The sequence below is a fragment of the Scyliorhinus canicula genome, chromosome 3 (assembly GCF_902713615.1).
Source record: "Scyliorhinus canicula chromosome 3, sScyCan1.1, whole genome shotgun sequence".
NCBI lineage: Eukaryota > Metazoa > Chordata > Chondrichthyes > Carcharhiniformes > Scyliorhinidae > Scyliorhinus > Scyliorhinus canicula.
In genome coordinates, this window is record NC_052148.1 from 22,408,415 (window position 1) to 22,428,942 (window position 20,528).

General features: G+C 48.7%; 1 protein-coding gene across 2 annotated transcripts in view; it reads right to left on the bottom strand.

The window, feature by feature from the left end:
- slc4a11 (solute carrier family 4 member 11) overlaps positions 1–20,528 on the bottom strand; it is a 237,110-nt gene that overhangs the window by 93,805 nt on the left and 122,777 nt on the right. For both annotated transcript variants that reach the window (XM_038793208.1, XM_038793207.1), the window contains 2 exons: positions 14,691–14,814; positions 10,293–10,496 (listed from right to left, as the gene is read on the bottom strand). In XM_038793208.1, the coding sequence (XP_038649136.1) occupies positions 10,293–10,496; positions 14,691–14,814 (328 nt within the window). The remainder of the gene's footprint in view (positions 1–10,292; positions 10,497–14,690; positions 14,815–20,528) is intronic.

The window sequence follows — 20,528 nt, forward strand, 5'->3', positions numbered from 1 at the left end:
GCCAAGAAGCGTGAGCAATCACAGACAGCAGAGGGGTTTGTGGGGGAGGGGGTGGCAGTGAGGTAGAGCTGAGAGTTGTCTGCATACCTATGGAATCTGACATTGTGGTTCGGGGGATGTCGTCAAGGGGCAGTGTGTACACATGAAATAGAAAATACCAACAGCAGATCATTACAGACAGCAGTAAAAAAAAGTCAAACACCCAGGTGGCAGATGTTCTGCGTGCTTGACCTAATTCGAAGGTGGTTAATCTTTGTCTGCAGTCACGGCAGACTGTCATCCAGGAAACAAAACTGTGACCACAGCAGAGAATGGGTTGTTGAGACACATGTGGTTTAATACAGCAACAGGCTAACAATGACGAGGATGTTAGTAAGTTTACAGAATGCAGTGCAAAGAGCGAATGAATTTCAATATAGATAAGCGATTGGGATAAGATTGGAGAAATAAGGAGGCCATGTTTTTATTGGACAAAGAGCATTAAATGGGGTTGAGGAACAAAGCATTAAATATAGCAATTCAAGTTAAGAAGGTAATTAAAAACGTGAGCAAAGCATTAAGGATCATTTGGAAACAAAGATATGTCGCACAGGGTGAGACCACCCAGCCATACAGAAAAATAGCTACTTCAATTTTCCAGCTCTTGGTCCATAACTCTATGGACATGCTCTTAAATGTCTAAGTGTCTTTTTTTTCAAAGCGTGATGAGGGTTTTGGTAGGAAGAATGCAGACAAAATACAAAATTAAGGGGACAATTCAGTATTTAAAAAAAATGTTCGCCCACAACTGGAGTATTGTACCTAGTTCTCATCACCACACTTTAGGAAGGACTTGAAGGCGTTAGAGAGGGTGCAGAAAAGATTCACGAGAATGGTTCCAGGAATGAAGAACTTCAGTTACATAGACAGATTGGAGAGATTCGGACTGTTTTCCTTGAAGGTTGAGAGGAGATTTATAAGAGCGTTAGGAATTGGGGAAAATAAAGATTTTTAAAAATTAAACTGGGATAAAATAAAATTCAAAGGGGAATTGATATCTGGAGTGGGTTTTGATCTGCATATCACCATATCCACGAGAAAAGCAAGTGTTTACCTCAGTGACTAGGGGAGAACAATAGGGTGTAGAAGAGGTGACTTCAAAGTGGGGAGATAAAGGAATTGGCACTAACGTGCTAAAAGCCAGGTCCACAGGGTGCGTAACATCAAAGGGAGAGAATTATACTTTCATAGCACAATAACTGGAGAAAGGGACAGAGGAGAGGCAGCTACCATCACAACCACACCCAGTTGCAGAAAACAGCCTCGCCTATAAACAAAGTTATCGCTAAAAGTACAGCTGGTTAAAATCAGAACTCAAACAGAGAAGATTGCGCCTTCACTGAAACTGAAGACGGTTTTCCCAAACCTGGACAAATAACCAGGCATGGTAACTATCTGCTGGATTTAACTCAGAGTTATATAATATTGGATATTGTTTGGGAAAAGGAGCATCTCTAGTTCTGGACACATAAGTAGTTCGGAACAAATGGGTAACTTCATGAGATCTTGGGCATGATTTTCTGCTCGAGCGAAACAAAGCCGGTGAATAGTGGGAGAGGCTGAAAACGAGAAGCGCGTCAGGCAGCAAACAGTTTGTGATGCAAACGGCCCGCTCCCATGCGCACAATCGGGATCTCACCGTAGCGTGGCAAGAAGCCAATTATCACCACTTAAGCCCGATTTCCATGAGCCACCCCATATCCAACCCAGAGGTGGGCTACCCTGGGGGAGTTAGTTGAAGGGGGGGGGGGGTGAAGGGACGGTCGTGAGACACATGGAGGGTTGGGGGGATTGAATGCTCACGTGGGGGCAGGTCTCGGGGGGGGGGGGGGGATGGGGCATTGGTGTCACCTCATCCCTGCTGCCCGTTGTAGGTCATTGACCTTCTTGAGGCGCTGGAGGCCGGCCACGTGTCCCAAGCCGAGGGCCGCTGCCACTTTGTCCCAGGAGGCACTGGCTGCCCAGTGGCTCACCCTCTGGGACCCTCGGGGGAACAGGACATCCTTCCTGGTCTTGACCACATCTAGGAGCCTCCCCAGGTCTGCATTCCCAAATCTTGGGGCCGGTCTTCTCGGCGCCATGGCTGCGGGCCGGAAGGTTTGGCTGTGCAAGTGCTGTTTAAGTGCGGTCAACCTTGTTGGTGGGGGGCTGACAAGGCGGTCCTGGCAAATTGGCTGGCGAGCCTTCATTCGTGAAGCCCGTGGGGGACTCGTTAAGTGGACCAATTAACATTGAATAGCATTCCCGGCCTTGCCGGGCTGAGCGCCCTGAAGCTTGCGGCAATTCCCACTCACTACCATACTTAGAAACCTTTCCGGAGAATCGCGCCCATTGTGCATGTATTGCTATCAGTGTAGTTGCACTATTTTAGTGTATTATAGTCCTTCTTACCATGTGTTTATCCTTATTGATCACAAAATGACTGGACTATTCCTCCCTAGCTCACATTGATCTTCTCACAGCATATCAAATTGACACCACCAAGAACCGGTATTCCAAGTTACCGTTCTGGGATACCCTTGCATTTTACATCAGCGGGGCTCTTAACAAGAGGTATTCAAAATCAGGAGGCATGTGCTCTCAATGGTGGAAGGATTGAAAACCAAAGGGCGCAGATTTAATATAATTGGCAAAAGGAGGAATGGAGACATGAGGAAAAGCGAGTGGTTCGGGTGTGAAATTCGCTGCCGGAGGGGAGTGAGAGACAGAGTCATGGAGACAGGGTCGACACGAGGTTCTCAAAAAGGGAATTATCTGGAAAGGAAAAACATCGCAGGGCTACAGAGAAAAAAGGCAGGGGATTGGACATTAGGTGAATTGCTTCTTCAGGAGGTCCAGTTGAGATATAATGGGCCGAATGGCTACAGAAAGAGGCCGTTCCATAAATTTAATGAAATCTATTCCTCCTGGTTATTGACCTCTCTACTAAGGATAACAGGCGCCTCATAAATTTTATAATTACAACTCCACTCAGCCTCTTCTGTACCAACGAAAACATTCCCAGCCTATCCAATCTTTCTTCACAGAATTTAAATTTAATTTATTTTATTTTTTTTATTATAAATTTAGAGTACCCGATTAATTTTTTTCCAACTAAGGGGCAATTTAGTGTGGCTAATCCACCTACCCTGCACATCTTTGGGTTGTGGGGGTGAAACCCACACAAACGGGGGGGGGGGGGGGGGGGGGGGAAACGTGCAAACTCCACATGGGCAGTGACGCAGAGCCGATTCCTCAGCACCGCAAGACAGCAGTGCTAATCACTGTGCCACATGTCGCCCCTCTCAGTTAAATTTCTACAGAAGATTTGCTCGACTAAATCAGACTAAAAGAATATTCACTCAACAATTTACAGAGGTCCCCGAGGAGCCCCGCCTCCAGAGCCACCACACAATCGCCGTGGTCCAAGATCACTCCTTCAATCTCAAGAATCTGCGACCCCTGCATCTCCAAACACTTCTCCACCCGTTCTAAAGAACACTTCAGGGGTGTCACAGCTCCTTCGATGGCATGGTAGCATATTGGTTAGCACTGTCGCTTCACAGCTCCAGGGTCCCAGGTTCGATTCCCGAGTTGGGTCACTGTATGTGCGGAGTCTGCACGTGCTCCCCGTGGGTTTCCTCCGGGTGCTCCCGTTTTCTCCCACAGATTGAGTCCGTAATTAAGAAAGCAAATGTAATGTTGTCATTTATCTCAAGAGGCTTGGAATATAAAAGCAGGGACGTTCTTCTGAGGCTTTATAAAGTACTAGTTAGGCCCCATTTAGAATGCTGTGAGCAATTTTGGGCCCCATACCTCAGGAAGGACATACTGGCACTGGAGCGGGTCCAGCGGAGATTCACACGGATGATCCCAGGAATGGTAGGCCTAACATACGATGAACGTCTGAGGATCGTGGGATTATATTCATTGGAGTTTAGGAGGTTGAGGGGAGATCTAATAGAAACGTACAAGATAATGAATGGCTTGGATAGGATGGACGTAGGGAAGTTGTTTCCATTAGCAGGGGAGACTAGGACGCGGGGACACAGCCTTAGAATAAAAGGGAGTCACTTTAGAACAGAGATGAGGAGAAATTTCTTCAGCCAGAGAGTGGTAGGTCTGTGGAATTCATTGCCACAGAGGACGGTGGAGGCCGGGACGTTGAGTGTCTTTAAGACAGAAATTGATAAATTCTTGATTTCTCGAGGAATTAAGGGCTATGGGGAGAGAGCGGGTAAATGGAGTTGAAATCAACCATGATTGAATGGTGGAGTGGACTCGATGGGCCGAATGGCCTTACTTCCACTCCTATGTCTTATGGTCTTATAGAACGACAAGGCAGTAGACTCATGGGAACACATAGAACATAGAACATAGAACGAAACAGCGCAGTACAGGCCCTTCGGCCCTCGATGTTGCACCGACATGGAAAAAAAAAACTAAAGGCCATCTAACCTACACTATGCCCTTATCATCCATATGCTTATCCAATAAATTTTTAAATGCCCTCAATGTTGGCGAGTTCACTACTGTTGCAGGTAGGGCATTCCACGGCCTCACCACTCTTTGCGTAAAAAACCCACCTCTGACCTCTGTCCTATATCTATTACCCCTCAATTAAGGCTATGTCCCCTCGTGCTAGCCACCTCCATCCGCGGGAGAAGGCTCTCGCTGTCCACCCTATCTAACCCTCTGATCATTTTGTATGCCTCTATTAAGTCACCTCTTAACACCACCAACTGCAAGTTCCCCTCCAAGCCACTCAGCATCCTGGTTTGGAAATATATCGCCGTTCCTTCACTGTCACTGAGTTGAAACCTTGGAACTTCCTTCCTAACAGCAAAGTGGGTGTACCTACACCACATGGACTGCGGCAGTTCAAGAAGGCAACTCACCACCACTTTCTCAATGTAATGGGCAATAAACGCTGGCTTTACCAACCATATCTGCACTCTATGAATGATAATAGTCAACAAAAAAAAAAGGCTTTTGAGAGGGTGCAAAGGAGGGTCATGAGGTTCTGGGTATAAGGAACGTTTAATTAATTGAAGAGACTAGCAAAACTGGGATGAGGCTATAGTGGAGGAGCAGCAAAGATTAAATCGAGGAGCTATTCTAATAGGAAAGGGTTTTTCTGGAATAAACAAAGAGAAACCTTTTCCACTAGCAAGGAGGTCAGTTATCAGAGGACAGTTTGAAAGCAATTGGCAAAAAGACAAGGTGAGGATTTTATTTTGCTATAAAGCAGTGACATGATCTAGAATGCATTGCTGGAAAGACATTTAATAATGTCATTTCACTCACCTTCATTGCCTTCCTTGATAAATGACAGTGTTCAGAATAATCAAAGAGCAGATTTCCTCAATATTTGCTCTATATTTCCTCTTCAATATTTACCTTTCCATAAGACCCTAAGACATAGGAGCAGAATTAGGCCACTCGGCCCATCGAGCTTGCTCAGTCTTCACGTCAATCATGGCTGATATTTTCTCATCCCCATTCTCCTGCCTTCTACCTATAACCCCTGTTCCCCTTATTAATCAAGAACTTATCTAACTCTGTTTAAAGACACTCAATTATTTGGCCTCCACAGTCTTCTGCAGTAAAGAGTTCCACAGATTCACCACCCTCTGGCTGAAGAAATTTCTCCTCATCTCTGTTTTAAAGGATCGTCCCTTTAGTCTGAGATGGTGTCCTCTGGTTCTAGCTTTTCCTTCAAGTGGAAACATCCTCACCACGTCCACTCTATCCTGGCCTCGCTGTATCCTGTAAGTTTCAATAAGATCCCCTCATCCTTCTAAACTCCAATGAGTACAGACCCAGAGTCCTCAACCGTTCCTCATACGACAATTTCCTCATTCACATGTTCATGTGAATCTCCTCTGGACCCTTTCCAAGGCCAGCACATCCTTCCTTAGATACGGGGCCCAAAACTGCTCACAATACTCCAAATGGGCTCTGACCGGAGCCTTATACAGCCTCAGAAGTACATCCCTGGTCTTGTATTCTAGCCCTCTTGACATGAATGCTAACATTGCATTTTCCTTCTTAACTGCCGACTGAACCTGCACGTTAACCTTAAGAGAATCGTGAACAAGGACTCCCAAGTCCCTTTGTGCTTCTGATTTCCTCAGCATTTCCCCTCTTCACTTCTGTCTCTTTTAGCTTTCCCAATTAACATAATTTATTAATTGGACGATTTACGTATGCACTTCCCTTAAATTCTCCATCTTAAGCTCTTTTTATCATTTCTCATAGATCATACTCTTTAAGCTGGTGATTGGTCTGATTACTCCATTTTGTACCCAGGTTCTGTGAAATGGGACTGGATGGGTTATTGTAACCACCGTCTAACCTGGGTATTGCAAGGCCTTTGCCCAAGTCCTGTCAGACTATTCTGTCCATTAGCATCTCTCTCTTCACAGTGCAATTTAAATTCCTATTCCAGCGGTGAGGCAGTGTTTTTCTGTTTTTAAATCAACCTTATAGATTCAGTTCAATGCTAAATTAACAAATCAGAAAGCAACTTGGTCCCATGAACTTACACCTGCCAGAGAGTGTGGAGAAAGCTGAAGCTGGTAGCTTTCTTCTGGCCACTTTGCTTGCAGTGGAGAATGGTTTTCTCTCACCCGATACCTGTGCTGTTCCCAATACTCGCGGACTCTTGCTGATTAACCTGACCGACATGAATTAATCTGTGGTTATTCTCCTTCATGTAACGGCCCAGACACCGAGAGTCGACAGTAAAGTCAACCATCCAGGAATGACAGTGCGGGAGGGGAAACCTCTAGACCAGTGTTTTTCTAAATGTTTATTCCGACGACCCATCAGCTGACCTACAGCGGTCGACCTTCAGGACCCACGGCGGCCGACCTTCGGGACCCACGCCGGCCGACCTTCAGGACCCACGCCGGCCGACCTTTGGGACCCACGGCGGCTGACCTTCGGGACCCACGCCGGCCGACCTTCGGGACCCACGCCGGCCGACCTTCGGGACCCACGCCGGCCGACCTTCGGGACCCACGCCGGCCGACCTTCGGGACCCACGGCGGCCGACCTTCGGGACCCACGCCGGCCGTCCTTCGGGACCCACGGCGGCCGACCTTCGGGACCCACAGAGGCTGACCTTCGGGACCCACGGAGGCTGACCTTCGGGACCCACGCCGGCCGACCTTCGGGACCCACGCCGGCTGACCTTCGGGACCCACGGCAGCCGACCTTCAGGACCCACGCCGGCCGACCTTTGGGACCCACGCCGGCCGACCTTCGGGACCCACGTAGGCTGACCTTCGGGACCCACGGCAGTCGACCTTCGGGACCCACGGCGGCTGACCTTCGGGACCCACGGCAGTCGACCTTCGGGACCCACGGCGGCTGACCTTCGGGACCCACGGCAGTCGACCTTCGGGACCCACGCCGGCCGACCTTCGGGACCCACGGCAGTCGACCTTCGGGACCCACGGCAGTCGACATTCGGGACCCACGCCGGTCGACCCATGAGGCCCATGCTGGCCGACCTTCATGACCCACCCCTGGCCGACCTTTGCGACCCACGCCGGCTGACCTTCGTGACCCACGCCAGCCGACCTTCGGGGACTCACGGCGGTCGAACCATGCAGCCCATGCTGGCCGACCTTCACGACCCACCCCGGCCGACCTTTGCGACCCACGCCCGCTGACCTTCGTGACCCACGCCGGCCGACCTTCGGGACCCACGGCGGCCGACCTTCGGGACCCACGGAGGCCGACCTTCGTGACCCACGCCGGCCGACCTTCGGGACCCACGGCAGTCGACCTTCGTGACCCACGCCGGCCGACCTTCGGGACCCACGGCGGCCGACCTTCGGGACCCACGGAGGCCGACCTTCGTGACCCCGCCGGCCGACCTTCGGGACCCACGGCAGTCGACCTTCGGGACCCACGCCGGGCCGACCTTCGGGACCCACGGCAGTCGACCTTCGGGACCCACGCCGGCCGCCCGTCGTGACCCACGCCGGCCGACCTTCGTGACCCACGCCGGCCGACCTTCGGGACCCACGGCGGCCGACCTTCGGGACCCACGGAGGCCGACCTTTGTGACCCACGCCGGCCGACCTTCGGGACCCACGGCAGTCGACCTTCGGGACCCACGCCGGCTGACCTTCGGGACCCACGCCGGCCGACCTTCGGGGCCCACGGCAGTTGACCTTCGGGACCCACGCCGGCCGACCTTCGGGACCCTCGGCGGCCGACCTTCGTGACCCACGCCGGCCGACCTTCGGGACCCACGGCAGCCGACCTTCGGGACCCACGGCGGTCGAACCATGCGGCCCATGCTGGCCGACCTTCACGACCCACCCCGGCCGACCTTTGCGACCCACGCCGGCTGACCTTCGTGACCCACGCCGGCCGACCTTCGGGACCCACGGCAGCCGACCTTCGTGACCCACCATTTTCTCTTACATTTAATGCAAGAGGTGAGCGTACTTGGTCCTCATGATCTCACTCCAATCAGGTTCACAGGCGGAGAGCGTGGATTTCATACCTCAGTTTGTAAACTCTGAGTAGCTCCCCTGTTGACTGATCATTACAGTAACTCTTCAGGTGGATGATGCCCACCGTCATTGGGATTGACTGGTCACTGTTTCAATCCAATGTTTTAATGTAGTCTAAAAGGTCAGCAATAAAGTTATAGCCACCCACAGAGGGTGACGATGTAGTGATTTCCCATGGCTTTCATTATATCCCTTGCCAAACATTCAGTTCTGTCCAAGATTAAATCATGAGGAATATATACTCTCTCCAGATCATTACAGTAATGTTTAGGGATACAAAACAGATTGAGGTCATAGCCTTGTTCATCATCGATGATCACCACGCAGTCAGCCGCCGCCATGCCGCGATTGCACTTTGACCCCGGGTTCAGGTCAACACTCCCGGGCCACATACGCACTGATGAGCGGGCACGAACGCGCAGTGAGCCCGCATTCTTTTAGCTGATCACGGCCACCATTTTCAAAGCCGTTTGCAGCCACCTTGGCTGACCCCACGACCCTCCTGACACCCACCCGTGACCCACCCCCGGGTCACGACCCCCACTTTGAAAATGCCTGCTACAGACCACAAACTCAACCTTCACCATAACCAACACCATTACGGCACAGGTATTCCAGAACAGGTAGGCATTGGGAAAGGGGAAACTCTGCTGCTTGTTTCTCGGCCTAGCGAGGAACAGAAAAACCACAGTCTCCCTTCCACCTCTTGAATAGGCCAGGAATCAAACATGGGCCCTTCCAGCGCGCCACACATTGTATTCAAACTAGACAATGCATTCATCTATTCAATCCGAGAGGGGGGAGTTCTCTCCCATTTATGAGAAGTGCAGTGAGTGCCCTGGCGTACATTGGCCCCATACCTGGTGCTTGTTGCCCAGTGTCAAATCTAAACTCGTGGCTACTTGGGGGGTGAACTTCTACTCGTGAAAATATATCCCACCCGAATCAGCAGGGTAGAATTTCCATTAACGACCTGGGCATAAAACAGGCATTGGAGACTGACTGGGCGTCATGGCGGCCATATTCCTTTCTCACTGATTTTTGCAATACTACTTTGCACCCAAACGACTTGGGCTCATTCCAAAAAAAAACTACCCACAGATGTGTCAAGGGAGTGGGAAGAAAAACGAAGGTCGAGGCCACACCAGGACAATCCAAATGCTGGTCCCCAGATGAAGTTGCCAACTTTGGGTGAACGTATTGCTGGAGGTTTAATCTCATGATGTCTTAATGTATCACCCAGTCAAACCCCTCTTGCAATATTTTAAGCCGAGAAAATTCTGGGGTTATTTTTGCTAGAAGAAAGCACCCCAACAATTTCTCTCATGGAATCATAGAATCCCTACAGTGGAGAAGGAGGCCATTCAGCCCATCTTGTCTGCACTGACCTTCTTAAAAGAGCATCCTACCTGGGCCCACTCCCCCAGTCCGAAACCCGTAACTCCACCTAACCATCACGTCCCATGGCCAGTCCACCTAACTGCACTTCTTTGGACTGCAGGAGGAAACTGGAGAACCTGGAGGAAACCCACCCAGACACAGGGAGAATGTGTAAACTCCACACGGAAAGTCACCCAAGGCCAGAATTGAACCCGGGTCCCTGGTGCTGTGAGGCAGCAGTGCTGACCACTGTGGCAACGTGCTGTTCCCTAGTTGCTCATAGTGGTGCTCAAACCTTTATTCCTGGAGAGCGATTAGAAACACAGCTAGTTAAGAGAACAAGAAAGGTTTGGGTACCTGTGGGTATTTAACTTCCTGTGCCTTGGAATGGTCTTTGCTGGCAGGTTCCCTGTGGATCACAGTCAGCAGGTGCCCCTGAAGAACCAGGGCCTCCTTGAACTCTTCCTTCGTTTTGGCTTCTAAGAGTTTCTGTCGGAAGTTCATGTCGGCAAACATTGTGGCGAAGGTTCTCCCGATTTCACTAGCCGTTTTTGTACTTTTCTGCAATGTGGGAGGAACAAAAGCGCAAAAAGAATAAACCAGAAGTAGCAACAGCTCAAAAACATTAACTTCCTACACAGGAACAGATGCCGATCATTCACCGCCATCGAGCCCATTCCACCATTCAATCTGATCATGGCTGATCTGTGACCTAACTCTGCTTCGTAACCCCTAAATTTCTATTAACAAGAAAATCTACCTCCGGTTTCAAATATACAATTGATCTAGCGTCAATTGCTATTTGCAGAAGAGAGTTCTGAACTTGGACCACATAAGTTACTGAAGATCAAAGTCCAGTAGGGGGCAGCACTGTGCTGGAAATCCAGAGAATCACATCGACAGGCTCAAACTCAATTCCGACAGATGGAAAGTACGCCATAGGTCACCACATAACCCATTGCGTCTTTGTGTTTGACTAAAGACATCTACTTAAATCTCGTTTCCCTGGAGTCTTTTAAAGAAATTGCTGGATGAAAGATGGCCCAGTTCGCCTTCTACCAGTCGGATTGTCACAAGAGAACATGGTGATGGAGTTGCTGACTAATTGATCAATTAGGCTGGAATAGGACCAGACGCGTGTTCAACAAACTTCTATATTCTCTTCCCTATTCTCGGCCCCGCCGGCGGGATTCCCTCACCTCACACACAGCGGGACCTGGTAGGTAAGTAGGCGGGGGTCCGCCCTGACTAGGGGGGAGGGGGTATCCAACCCCAGGGGGGGGGCCCCCGCGGTGGCCTGGCCCCCGATCGGCGGGCAGGGGGGCATTCTTTCTCCAGTGCTGGGCCCCTGTAGGGTTCCGCCATATTGCCCGGGGGCTGGCACGGAGAAGGGAACTCCCACACTTGCGCGGAAATACGCCGCCCGTTCCGCACATGCACGAACTCGCGCCGGCCCTTCGGCGCCGGCTTGAGCTGCGGGGACCACTCTGGCACCAACCTAGCCCCCTAGAAGGTGATGAATTCCTCACTTTCAGGGGCCGTTGACGCCGGAGTGGTTGGCGCCGGTTTTCACGCCGGCGTGGGGACATAGCCCCATTATTGGAGAATCCGGCCCATGGGCTTCAGAGCAGGCATTTGATAAAGAGCTGCAGGACACACTTATGAGCAAAGTTAGGGGCAGCAGTAACATGGATCTAAAATTGGCTGAGTGATACGGAACAGAGAGCAGTAGTCATTGCAGTCTTTTAACACTGGAGGAAGGTTTGTAGTAGAGTTCCCAAGGGCATGCTATTTGGACCCCTGCAGGACACAATTTCAAAATTGGCAGACGGTACAAAACCTGGAAGCTGCAGATTGAATTTAATGCAGGAGTATGAAAGGATTCATTTTGGGAGAAAAACTGTGGAGACACAGTGTGAAATAATGGATGCTGAATCAGGGGTACCTGGCTGTGTATGTACTTAGATAATTGAGGGGCAGGACAAGTGAGAGTGCAGTTAATAAAACGTACAGTACACTGGGCTTTATTAACATGAGAATAGAATCATAGAATCCCTACAGTGCAGAAGGAGGCCATTCGGCCCATCATGTCTGCACTGACCCTCTGAAACAGCACCCTACCTAGGCCCAATCCCCTGCCCTATTCCCGTAACCTTTTGGACACTGAGGGGCAATTTAGCATGGTCAATCCACCTAACTTGCACATCTTTGGACTGTGGAAGGAAAACAGAGCACCTGGAGGAAACCCATGCAGACACGGGGAGGAACTCCACACAGGCAGTCACCTGCAGAATCGAACACGGGTCTCTGGCGCTGTGATGCAGTAGTGCTAACCACTGTTCCACCGTGCCTCGAGTACAAGAACAAGGAAGTTATGTTAAACTTCACCTCAGCTGGACTATTGTACCCAACTGTGGGTGCCACACTTTAGAAACAATGTGAAGGTATTAGTGAAGGTGCAAGAGAGATTCACACAAATGCTGCCAGGGATGAGGTGTGGTGATATTCCTGTGCATAGCAATGTATACAGTTATCTGTATGACCTCCGATCAACACGTGGCGATAGAGATCCACCATGTGACACCAGAGATCCGACAGTTGGTAGTGAGCCGTACAAGAGGACAGTCGCACCAGAAGTAGCTCCAGGAGAATTCACTGAATTCAATTATTAGTTACTGTTTGTTTTATAGTTCCTCAGTTATCTTTCCAAGTGTTCATCTTGTTAATAAAACTATCTTACTAGTCAAAGAACTAGATGTTCTGCGAGCATCTGTCCTACGGCCACAACACAGAACATAACATGGTACCAAGTGTGTCGGAACAATTGAAGATAACAATGGAGAAGAGGGACGAAACAGGCTGAAGAAAAAAGAAAATTCTTCCGCTCACCTGGTAAACTAGGGGCAACTGGAGGTGGCTCCTGTGGGGAATTTATCTCGGGCCCAATGACTGTTTCTGTACTATATATTCTACTTAATACAGGAAGCATTAATCTGCACTGGAACACTCAGTCATTGCTTCATTTGAATAGATACTCTGTTCAAAGGATTCTGCCTCGCCAAATTTCATTCTATATAGTTAATGCAGTTTCCAGTTATTGATCCTTTTGCATGCTCTATTTTAAATGGTCCTTTTGTTTTTAAAGAATGGTGCGAAGAGTTAATTTTAAAAACTGGACATTTTTCAACTATCAACGCAAGGCTGCAAATCGGGAGTTAAGAAACTCGAAGTTATTTCCACTGGCTGCAACAGCATTACAATCCTCGAGTTCATTGCCAGTCTTGCCACCATCTTGCTCACATCTCTCCCAGCCAGAAGGAACACCAGAAGAATAAGGCTTAGCCAGAATCTGAGGCTAGTTGCTGGAATGCTCCGCTTTAATAAAAGAAATAGAGTGATCTTTCCAAGTCGGGCCTTAAAGTGAGTTTGGCAGGATTGTTTCAGATGCTGTCAGAAGCTGTGTGAGACCCACGCAATGGGCGCCAGGAGCACCGTCGCAACTTCCACATGGTTTAAGAGGACAAGGATCAGTGGAGATGCATGTGCCCAGTGCCATATTCCAGGCTGCAACCTTGAGCACAAGGGACTGGTTTAGCTCACTGAGCTAAATCGCTGGCTTTTAAAGCAGACCAAGGCAGGCCAGCAGCACGGTTCGATTCCCGTACCAGCCTCCCCGGACAGTCCCCGGACAGTCCCCGGACAGTCCCCGTTCAGTCCCCGGACAGTCCCCGGAATGTGGCGACTAGGGGCTTTTCACAGTAACTTCATTGAAGCCTACTCGTGACAATAAGCGATTTTAATTTTTCATTTCATTGTTCCAGCTAGTACTCAAATAAGAGCCTTCAGAGATTGCATGCAGCTTACTTCATCATTATCGACTTCGAGCTTATCCCAACATCTTGGTGTGGGGCCCAGTACCCCTGGCAAGGGCAAGGGGAAAAGAAACTTAATTTTAGCAACTTGAGAGTCTCGGCCTCCTGGGTGAAATATTAAGTCAAGGCCCTGACTGGTCTCTTAGGCTGGCATACAGAGAGAGAAACTAGTTACCATGTTTCCAGCATTACAACAACAGCAACATTTAATTGGCTGTGAAACATTTGGGATGTCCCGAGATCATATATTGCAAGTCTTTATTTATCCAAAACCTACTGTGTCCCAATTACGATCTGAAGTGCAGCAACTGTTGTGTTATGGCTAACGCAGCAGCCATTTTGTACAAAGCTAGTTGATCTCACAAACAGCAAAAGAGGTGAACAATCAGCTAATCTGGGTTTTTTTTTTAAAGATGGCACTTGTAGAGTAATAGATATTAACCAGGACACCGGGAGAACATCCTTCAGTTCTTTCGATTTTCGATTGTTACTGGTGTGAGGTTTTATAAGGTTCGGTTTTGGGACTGTGTCTTTAATTTAGGGTAAAATGGAGGAATGCAGGGTGTCATGTGACCTGCTCCAAGTTTTACTATCAACAAACCTAGGTGGCTTGGGAGGCTTTACTGGCAAGAAGGAGAGAGGTATTAGCCCCTGTAAAAAAAACGATGAAAGCATTTTTGGGTAGACTGATAGGTCTGGACCTTCAAAAAGGGTGTGGAGATGCAGAGCACTGAACTCTTGTGTCGCGATTAGGTAAAGCTGTTGCGTGGAGTTTATACAATCAAGTACAGGCAAAACAATTCTATCCTCTGTGATATTCCCATTCTCAATCTCTACCGTTACAAGTCAAAGCGCATCCAAAAAGTAGAACATTTAAAATTACCATTTTTGGTGGCACCAGGATTAGTATAACGTATCGCACCTCACAGCAATTCTCTCCCCAGTTCTGAGGCCTTCCCAATCGGCATATGCATACATGTCGCTTCCGGAGCGTTGTCACAGTGCACCTGTGAGAGAGAAGGGAGGTAAACAGTGCAAGAATTGTAGGAAAGTAATATAGAATCATAGAATTAACAGTGCAGAAGGAGGCTATTCGGCCCATCGAGTCTGAACCGGCCCTAACAAAGAGCACCCTACTTAAGCACACGTATCTACCCTATCCCTGTAACCCAGTAGCCCCCACTTAACATTTTTGGACATTAAAGGCAATTTATCATGGCCAATCCACCTAACCCGCACATCTTTGGACTGTGGGAGAAAACCAGAGCACCCGGAGGAAACCCACGCAGACACGGGGAGAACGTGCAGACTCCGCACAGACAAGTGACCCAAGCCGGGAATCGAACCTGGGACCCTGGAGCTGTGAAGCAACTGTGCTAACCACTATGCTACCATGCGGCCCATAATATGCCTAAGCAATATCATTATTATTATTACCATTTGCAGTAAATCATCACCAGAAGCACCTCCATATTATACGCAGACCAACCCAAAGAATCACCCAAGTCTGAACAAAAAATCCTTAACTAGCCTCAATCCCAAAGAGAGAGAGTGAGAAAAAGACATTATCACCTTTAATTCAATAACTGAGCAGCTACATTCTCCCCACAAGTTTAGTCACCGATTGGTCAAGACGTAATCTCAGCTAATGAAGCAGAAAAACCTACAATTGTCCAAGACCATAGAGGTCAGAGAGGCAGAGATGAATAGATAAATATGAAAATCACCACTGGAGACCCCACTCCAAAACCATTATTTGCAAAACAAGTGCGGAAGGAACAAGCCAATCGTCAACACGAGATGTTACGAAGATACAGAAAGAACTAAAAGTTCTGTGTCTGAATGCACGTATCATTCATCAAATAAATCAATATGATCTAATAGCCATTACGGAGATGTGGTTGCAAGGTGACAAGGACTGGGTCCTGAATATTGAGGAGTAAATAACATCCAAGAGGAAGAGGAAACCAGTAACGGTGGAGGGGCAGCACTGTTCATCAAGGACGGTATTGCTGCAATTTTTAGAGACTACTTTGGACTGGGAGATCTGGATGTAGAAGCAGTTTGGAGGCAAATGAAGAATAGTAGGGGAAGGGAGTCACTAGTCGACGCGATCTACAGGCCAGCTAAAAGTAATCACAAAGTAGGATAATTAATACAAGAAGAAATATTGAGTGTTGTGATAAAGGGACAGCAATGATCATGGGTGACTTTAACCTACATATAAACTGGAAAAATCATATTGGTAGTAGTAGCCTGAATGAGGAGTTCAGAGAATGTTTTTGGACAGTTTCATAGAGTAGCGCGTTCTGGAACTAAGCAGAGAGCAGGTTATATTAGCCTTGGTGTTGTGCAATGTGACAGGTTTAATTAATGACTTCAGAGCACAGGCACTCCATGGTAGCAGTAACCACAATATGGCTGAATTTTATATCCAGTTTGAAAGCATGAAGAGTGGGTCTAAGACTAGTACCTTAAACTTAAATGAGGGCAACTATGTGGACATGAAAGCTGAACTAGCTGTGGTGGAGTGGGATATGAGGCTAGCAGATACATTAATATAGAAGCAGTGGCAGATATTTAAGGATACTTCAGAATAAGTATATTCCTACTACAACAAAAAATTCTAAGGGGCAACCCACCATCCACAGCAAAAACAGAAAATACTGGACAATCTCAGCAGGTCTGACAGCATCTGTGTAGAGAGAAGGGAGCCAATGTGTGAAGTCAAGATGACTGTCAAAGCTGGAGGGAACTGGAAATGGAGTCAGATTTATACTGTAGTAGGCGGCATGGAGCGGTGGTGGGGGGGGGCTGCAGAGAGGGCCAACGATAGGTGGAGATTGGCAAATTAGGACAGCACAGTCGCATAGTAGTTAGCACAATTGCTTCACAGCGCCAGGATCCCAGGTTCGATTCCCGGCTTGGGTCACTGTCTGTGCAGAGTCTCCACGTTCTCCCTGTGTCTGCGTGGGTTTCCTCCGGGTGCCCCGGTTTCCTCCCACAGTCCAAAAATGTGCAGGTTAGGTGGATTGGCCATGCTAAATTACCCTTAGTGTCTAAAATTGCCCTTAGTGTTGGGTGGGGTTACTGGGTTATGGGGATAGGGTGGAGGTGTGGGCTTGGGTAGGCTGCTCTTTCCAAGAGCAGGTGCAGACTCGATGGGCTGAATGGCCTCCTTCTGCACTGTAAATTCTACGATAAATATGTTATGGACAGAAAGACAAAAGGAATGTAAATTTGGGTGATTAAGGCTGAGGGTGCTGATAAAGAGGTTAGAGTGTGTTAATGACAAAACAAAGGTGAGCAGCATGTCAAAAGGCACCAGGAACAGAGAACAGATGGCCCGAGTGGGGTGGGGGGGTGGGGGGGGGGGGGAATGGAAGAAATGGAAATAAATTGATAGAAATAAAATGGGGTGAAGGTGGAGGAGAGAGTTCACAGTCTGAAGTTGTTGAACTCAATGTTAAGTTTGGAAGGTTATAACGTGGTAATCGGAAGATGAGGTGCTGTTCCCCGTTTGCGTTGGGCTTCACTGCAACATTGCAGCAGGTCAAGGATGGACATATGGACATGAGGGCAGGACGGTGAGTTGAAATGGCAGCGACAGGAAAGTCTGGGTCCTGCTTGCGGACAGACCGAAGGTGTTTCGCAAAGCGGTCACCCAGTCTGTATTTAGTCTCTCCAATGTAGAGTAGACCGCACTGGGAGCAGCAAATGCGAGAGATCAGATTGAAGGAAGGGCACATTAAGCGGTGTCTCACTTGGGAAAAAAAAGGGTTTAGGCCCTGGGATGGTGAGCTGGGAGGGGGCAAAGAAAGGTGCCGTGGGAAGAGGGCGAGACGTTGGGGGTGATGGAGGAGTGGACCAGGGTATCCCGGAGAGAATGGTCCCTGAGAACTGAAGGCAGGAGGAGTGAGGGGAAGATGTGTTTGGTGGTGGCATCATGCTGGAGTTGGCGGAACTGGCGAAGGATGATTCTTTGAATGTGGAGGCTGGTGGGGTGAAAAGTGAGGATAGGGAGGACCTTATCCTGGTTCTGGGAGGGAGGAGAGGGGGTGAGGACAAAATGCGGGACATGGGTCGGACTCGGTTGAGAGCCCCGTCAACCACAGTGGGTGGGAAAACACAATTAAGGAAGAATGAAGATAGGTCAGCAGCACCATTTAGAAAGTGGCATCATTAGAACAGATGCGACTGAGGTGAAGGAACTGGGGGAATGGGATGGGAGTCCTCAGAAGCTGGTGACGGCGGCGTCACTGAATATTTTTACGGTGGAGGTAATAATAATCTTTATTGTCACAAGTAGGCTTACATTAACACTGCAATGAAGTTACTGTGAGAAGCCCCTAGTAGCCACAGTCCAGCGCCTGTTCGGGTACACGGAGGAAGAATTGAGAATGTCCAATTCACCTAACAGCAGAACTCTCGGGATTTGTGGGAGGAAACCGGAGCACCCGGAGGAAACCCACGCAGATACGGGGAGAACATGCAGTCTCCGCACAGATGGTGACCCAAGCCGGGAATCGAACCTGGGACCTTGGCGCTATGTTAGCAACAGTGCTAACCACTAGACTCTTAGAACCATAGAATTGTTGCAGTGCAGAAGGAGGCCATTCGGCCCATCGAGTCTGTACTGACCCTTGAAAGAGTACCCTACCCAGGCCCACTCCCCCACCCCATCCCTGTAATCCCACCTAAGGGGGGGAAATCGGAGGCAGGTGGGAATGCAGAACTTGGGAACAGAAATAAGATCATGGCTGATCCGATCGAATGGTAGAGCAGACCCAAGGGGTCAAACTGCCTATTACTGATCCTGTTCCATGTGTTTGTATGCCCACACGAATGCATGGTTGAATGTGAAGATGGTTGCACTCAGCTCTGATTCTCCCCGTGCGCTAGCATTCACTGGCCAGGCCGACTCGCCAGAGGGAGTGTCTGGGGACCAGAGGAGATGACACGAGTGAAATCCCAACACCAGACTTCATAGGGGGGGGGGCAAAAGCAATCCTGAGGTGGGGGAATCAGGTAAAGTTGCTAATTACTCCTCGCTGATATATTACTTTGCTCTGGCAGGGCTTCAAATTTTACTTTGAAAGGAAAGTTGCAGTGGCACCAAGTCAGGTTTTAGGGTCTTTAGGAACCCTGTTTTCTTACCAAAGCAGATTTTTGTGAGGGGAACCAATATGCCAAACAGATGTCTTCCCAGTTCAATGCCTACATTGTTTCTGAAAAATCTGTTAATGTAAAAAAAGTATTTACCTAGTAAGTGTATCCATATGTGATCCAACAGCAGAAAAATTGGAATATCCACCACTTAGCATGGCCTAGGGTAGATAAAAGAAACTGCGCCTCGGGCTATACATCACAAGAGAGCCAATAATCAGTGTCGGATGAGTGTTTCTAAGTAATATGTCTTCATGATGTCTCAGGATATTAAAGATAAAAGTCCACCCTTGATCAGCCTGACCAGGTTATCAAACACACACAAATTCACACTTCAGTATGAACACAAGCTACATTAAAGAGCTTTCCCATTAACACTTTCCAAGATGCAGTGAGACTGGGTTCGCAGGGAGTGTAGACGCTACAGCCAGGACCCAATGAAGTGATTTAGCCTGAGAATCACCACACCTCGGGCGAGGAGCAAAGCCTATGGCCTTCGTGAATAACCTCAGCCGATACAGGAAGTGAACCCGCCTTGTTGGCCTTGTTGTGCATCACAGACCAGCAGTCCAGCCAACTGAGCTAAACCGGCCCCTTGCTAGCCTCAGTAATGGTGACCACATTGTTGTAAAACCCTATCTGGTTTGCTAATGTCATTTAAATGTGTCCAAAGATGTGCATGTTGGGTGGATTGGCTGTGCTAAATTGCCCCTTGAGTGTCCGAATGGTTAGGTGGGGTTACTAGGTTACGGAGATTGGTTGGAGGCGTGGGTTTAAGCACCGTGCTCTTTCCAAGGGCCAGTGCAGACTTGATGGGCCAAATGGCCTCCTTCTGCATTGTAAACTCAATGATTTAGGGAAGGAAATCTGCCATTCATGTGAGATCTGGCCTACATGTGACTCCAGACCCACAGCAATTTGGTTGACTCTTAAATGCCCTCTGAAATGGCCCAGTAAGCCACTCAGTCCAAGGGTCATTGGGGATGACCGCTGACTTCAAATGGATATGCAAAATTGTGAAATGTGTGAAACAGGTGGCTGAATCAATCTTGACCAATTGATACCATCACCCCCCCCCCCCCCACCGCATCCCCACAAAGTCAAATAACTATGGAAAATAGAGCATTTTGAAGTTACTAACTAATGTGTCCAAGACTATGAACAAGAAAGCAAGTTGTCCCAAAGAAACTGAAACACAGAAGGTAAATATGTTGAAGGGTTATGGGAGAAGACATTGCAGGATATGGTGGTGGAGAGCTCAATCAACAGGTACAGGCTCATGGGGGCCAGTAAAAACAACACAGCGAGGCGGTGGCATAGTGGTATTGTCACTGGACTAGTAATCCAGATACCCAGTGTAATGCTCTGGCGACCCGAGTTCTAATCCCACCGCGGCAGGTGATTTGCTCATAACCAGGTACCCGAGAAAACAAGCGAAAGATAATCTATTTAAATGTTCAATAAGGTCTGCTCATCTGGAAATAGTTTTGTGGTATTTTTACCTCACAAGACAAACGCGGCCCCAATTTAGCATTTCTTCTGAAAAACATCCAAC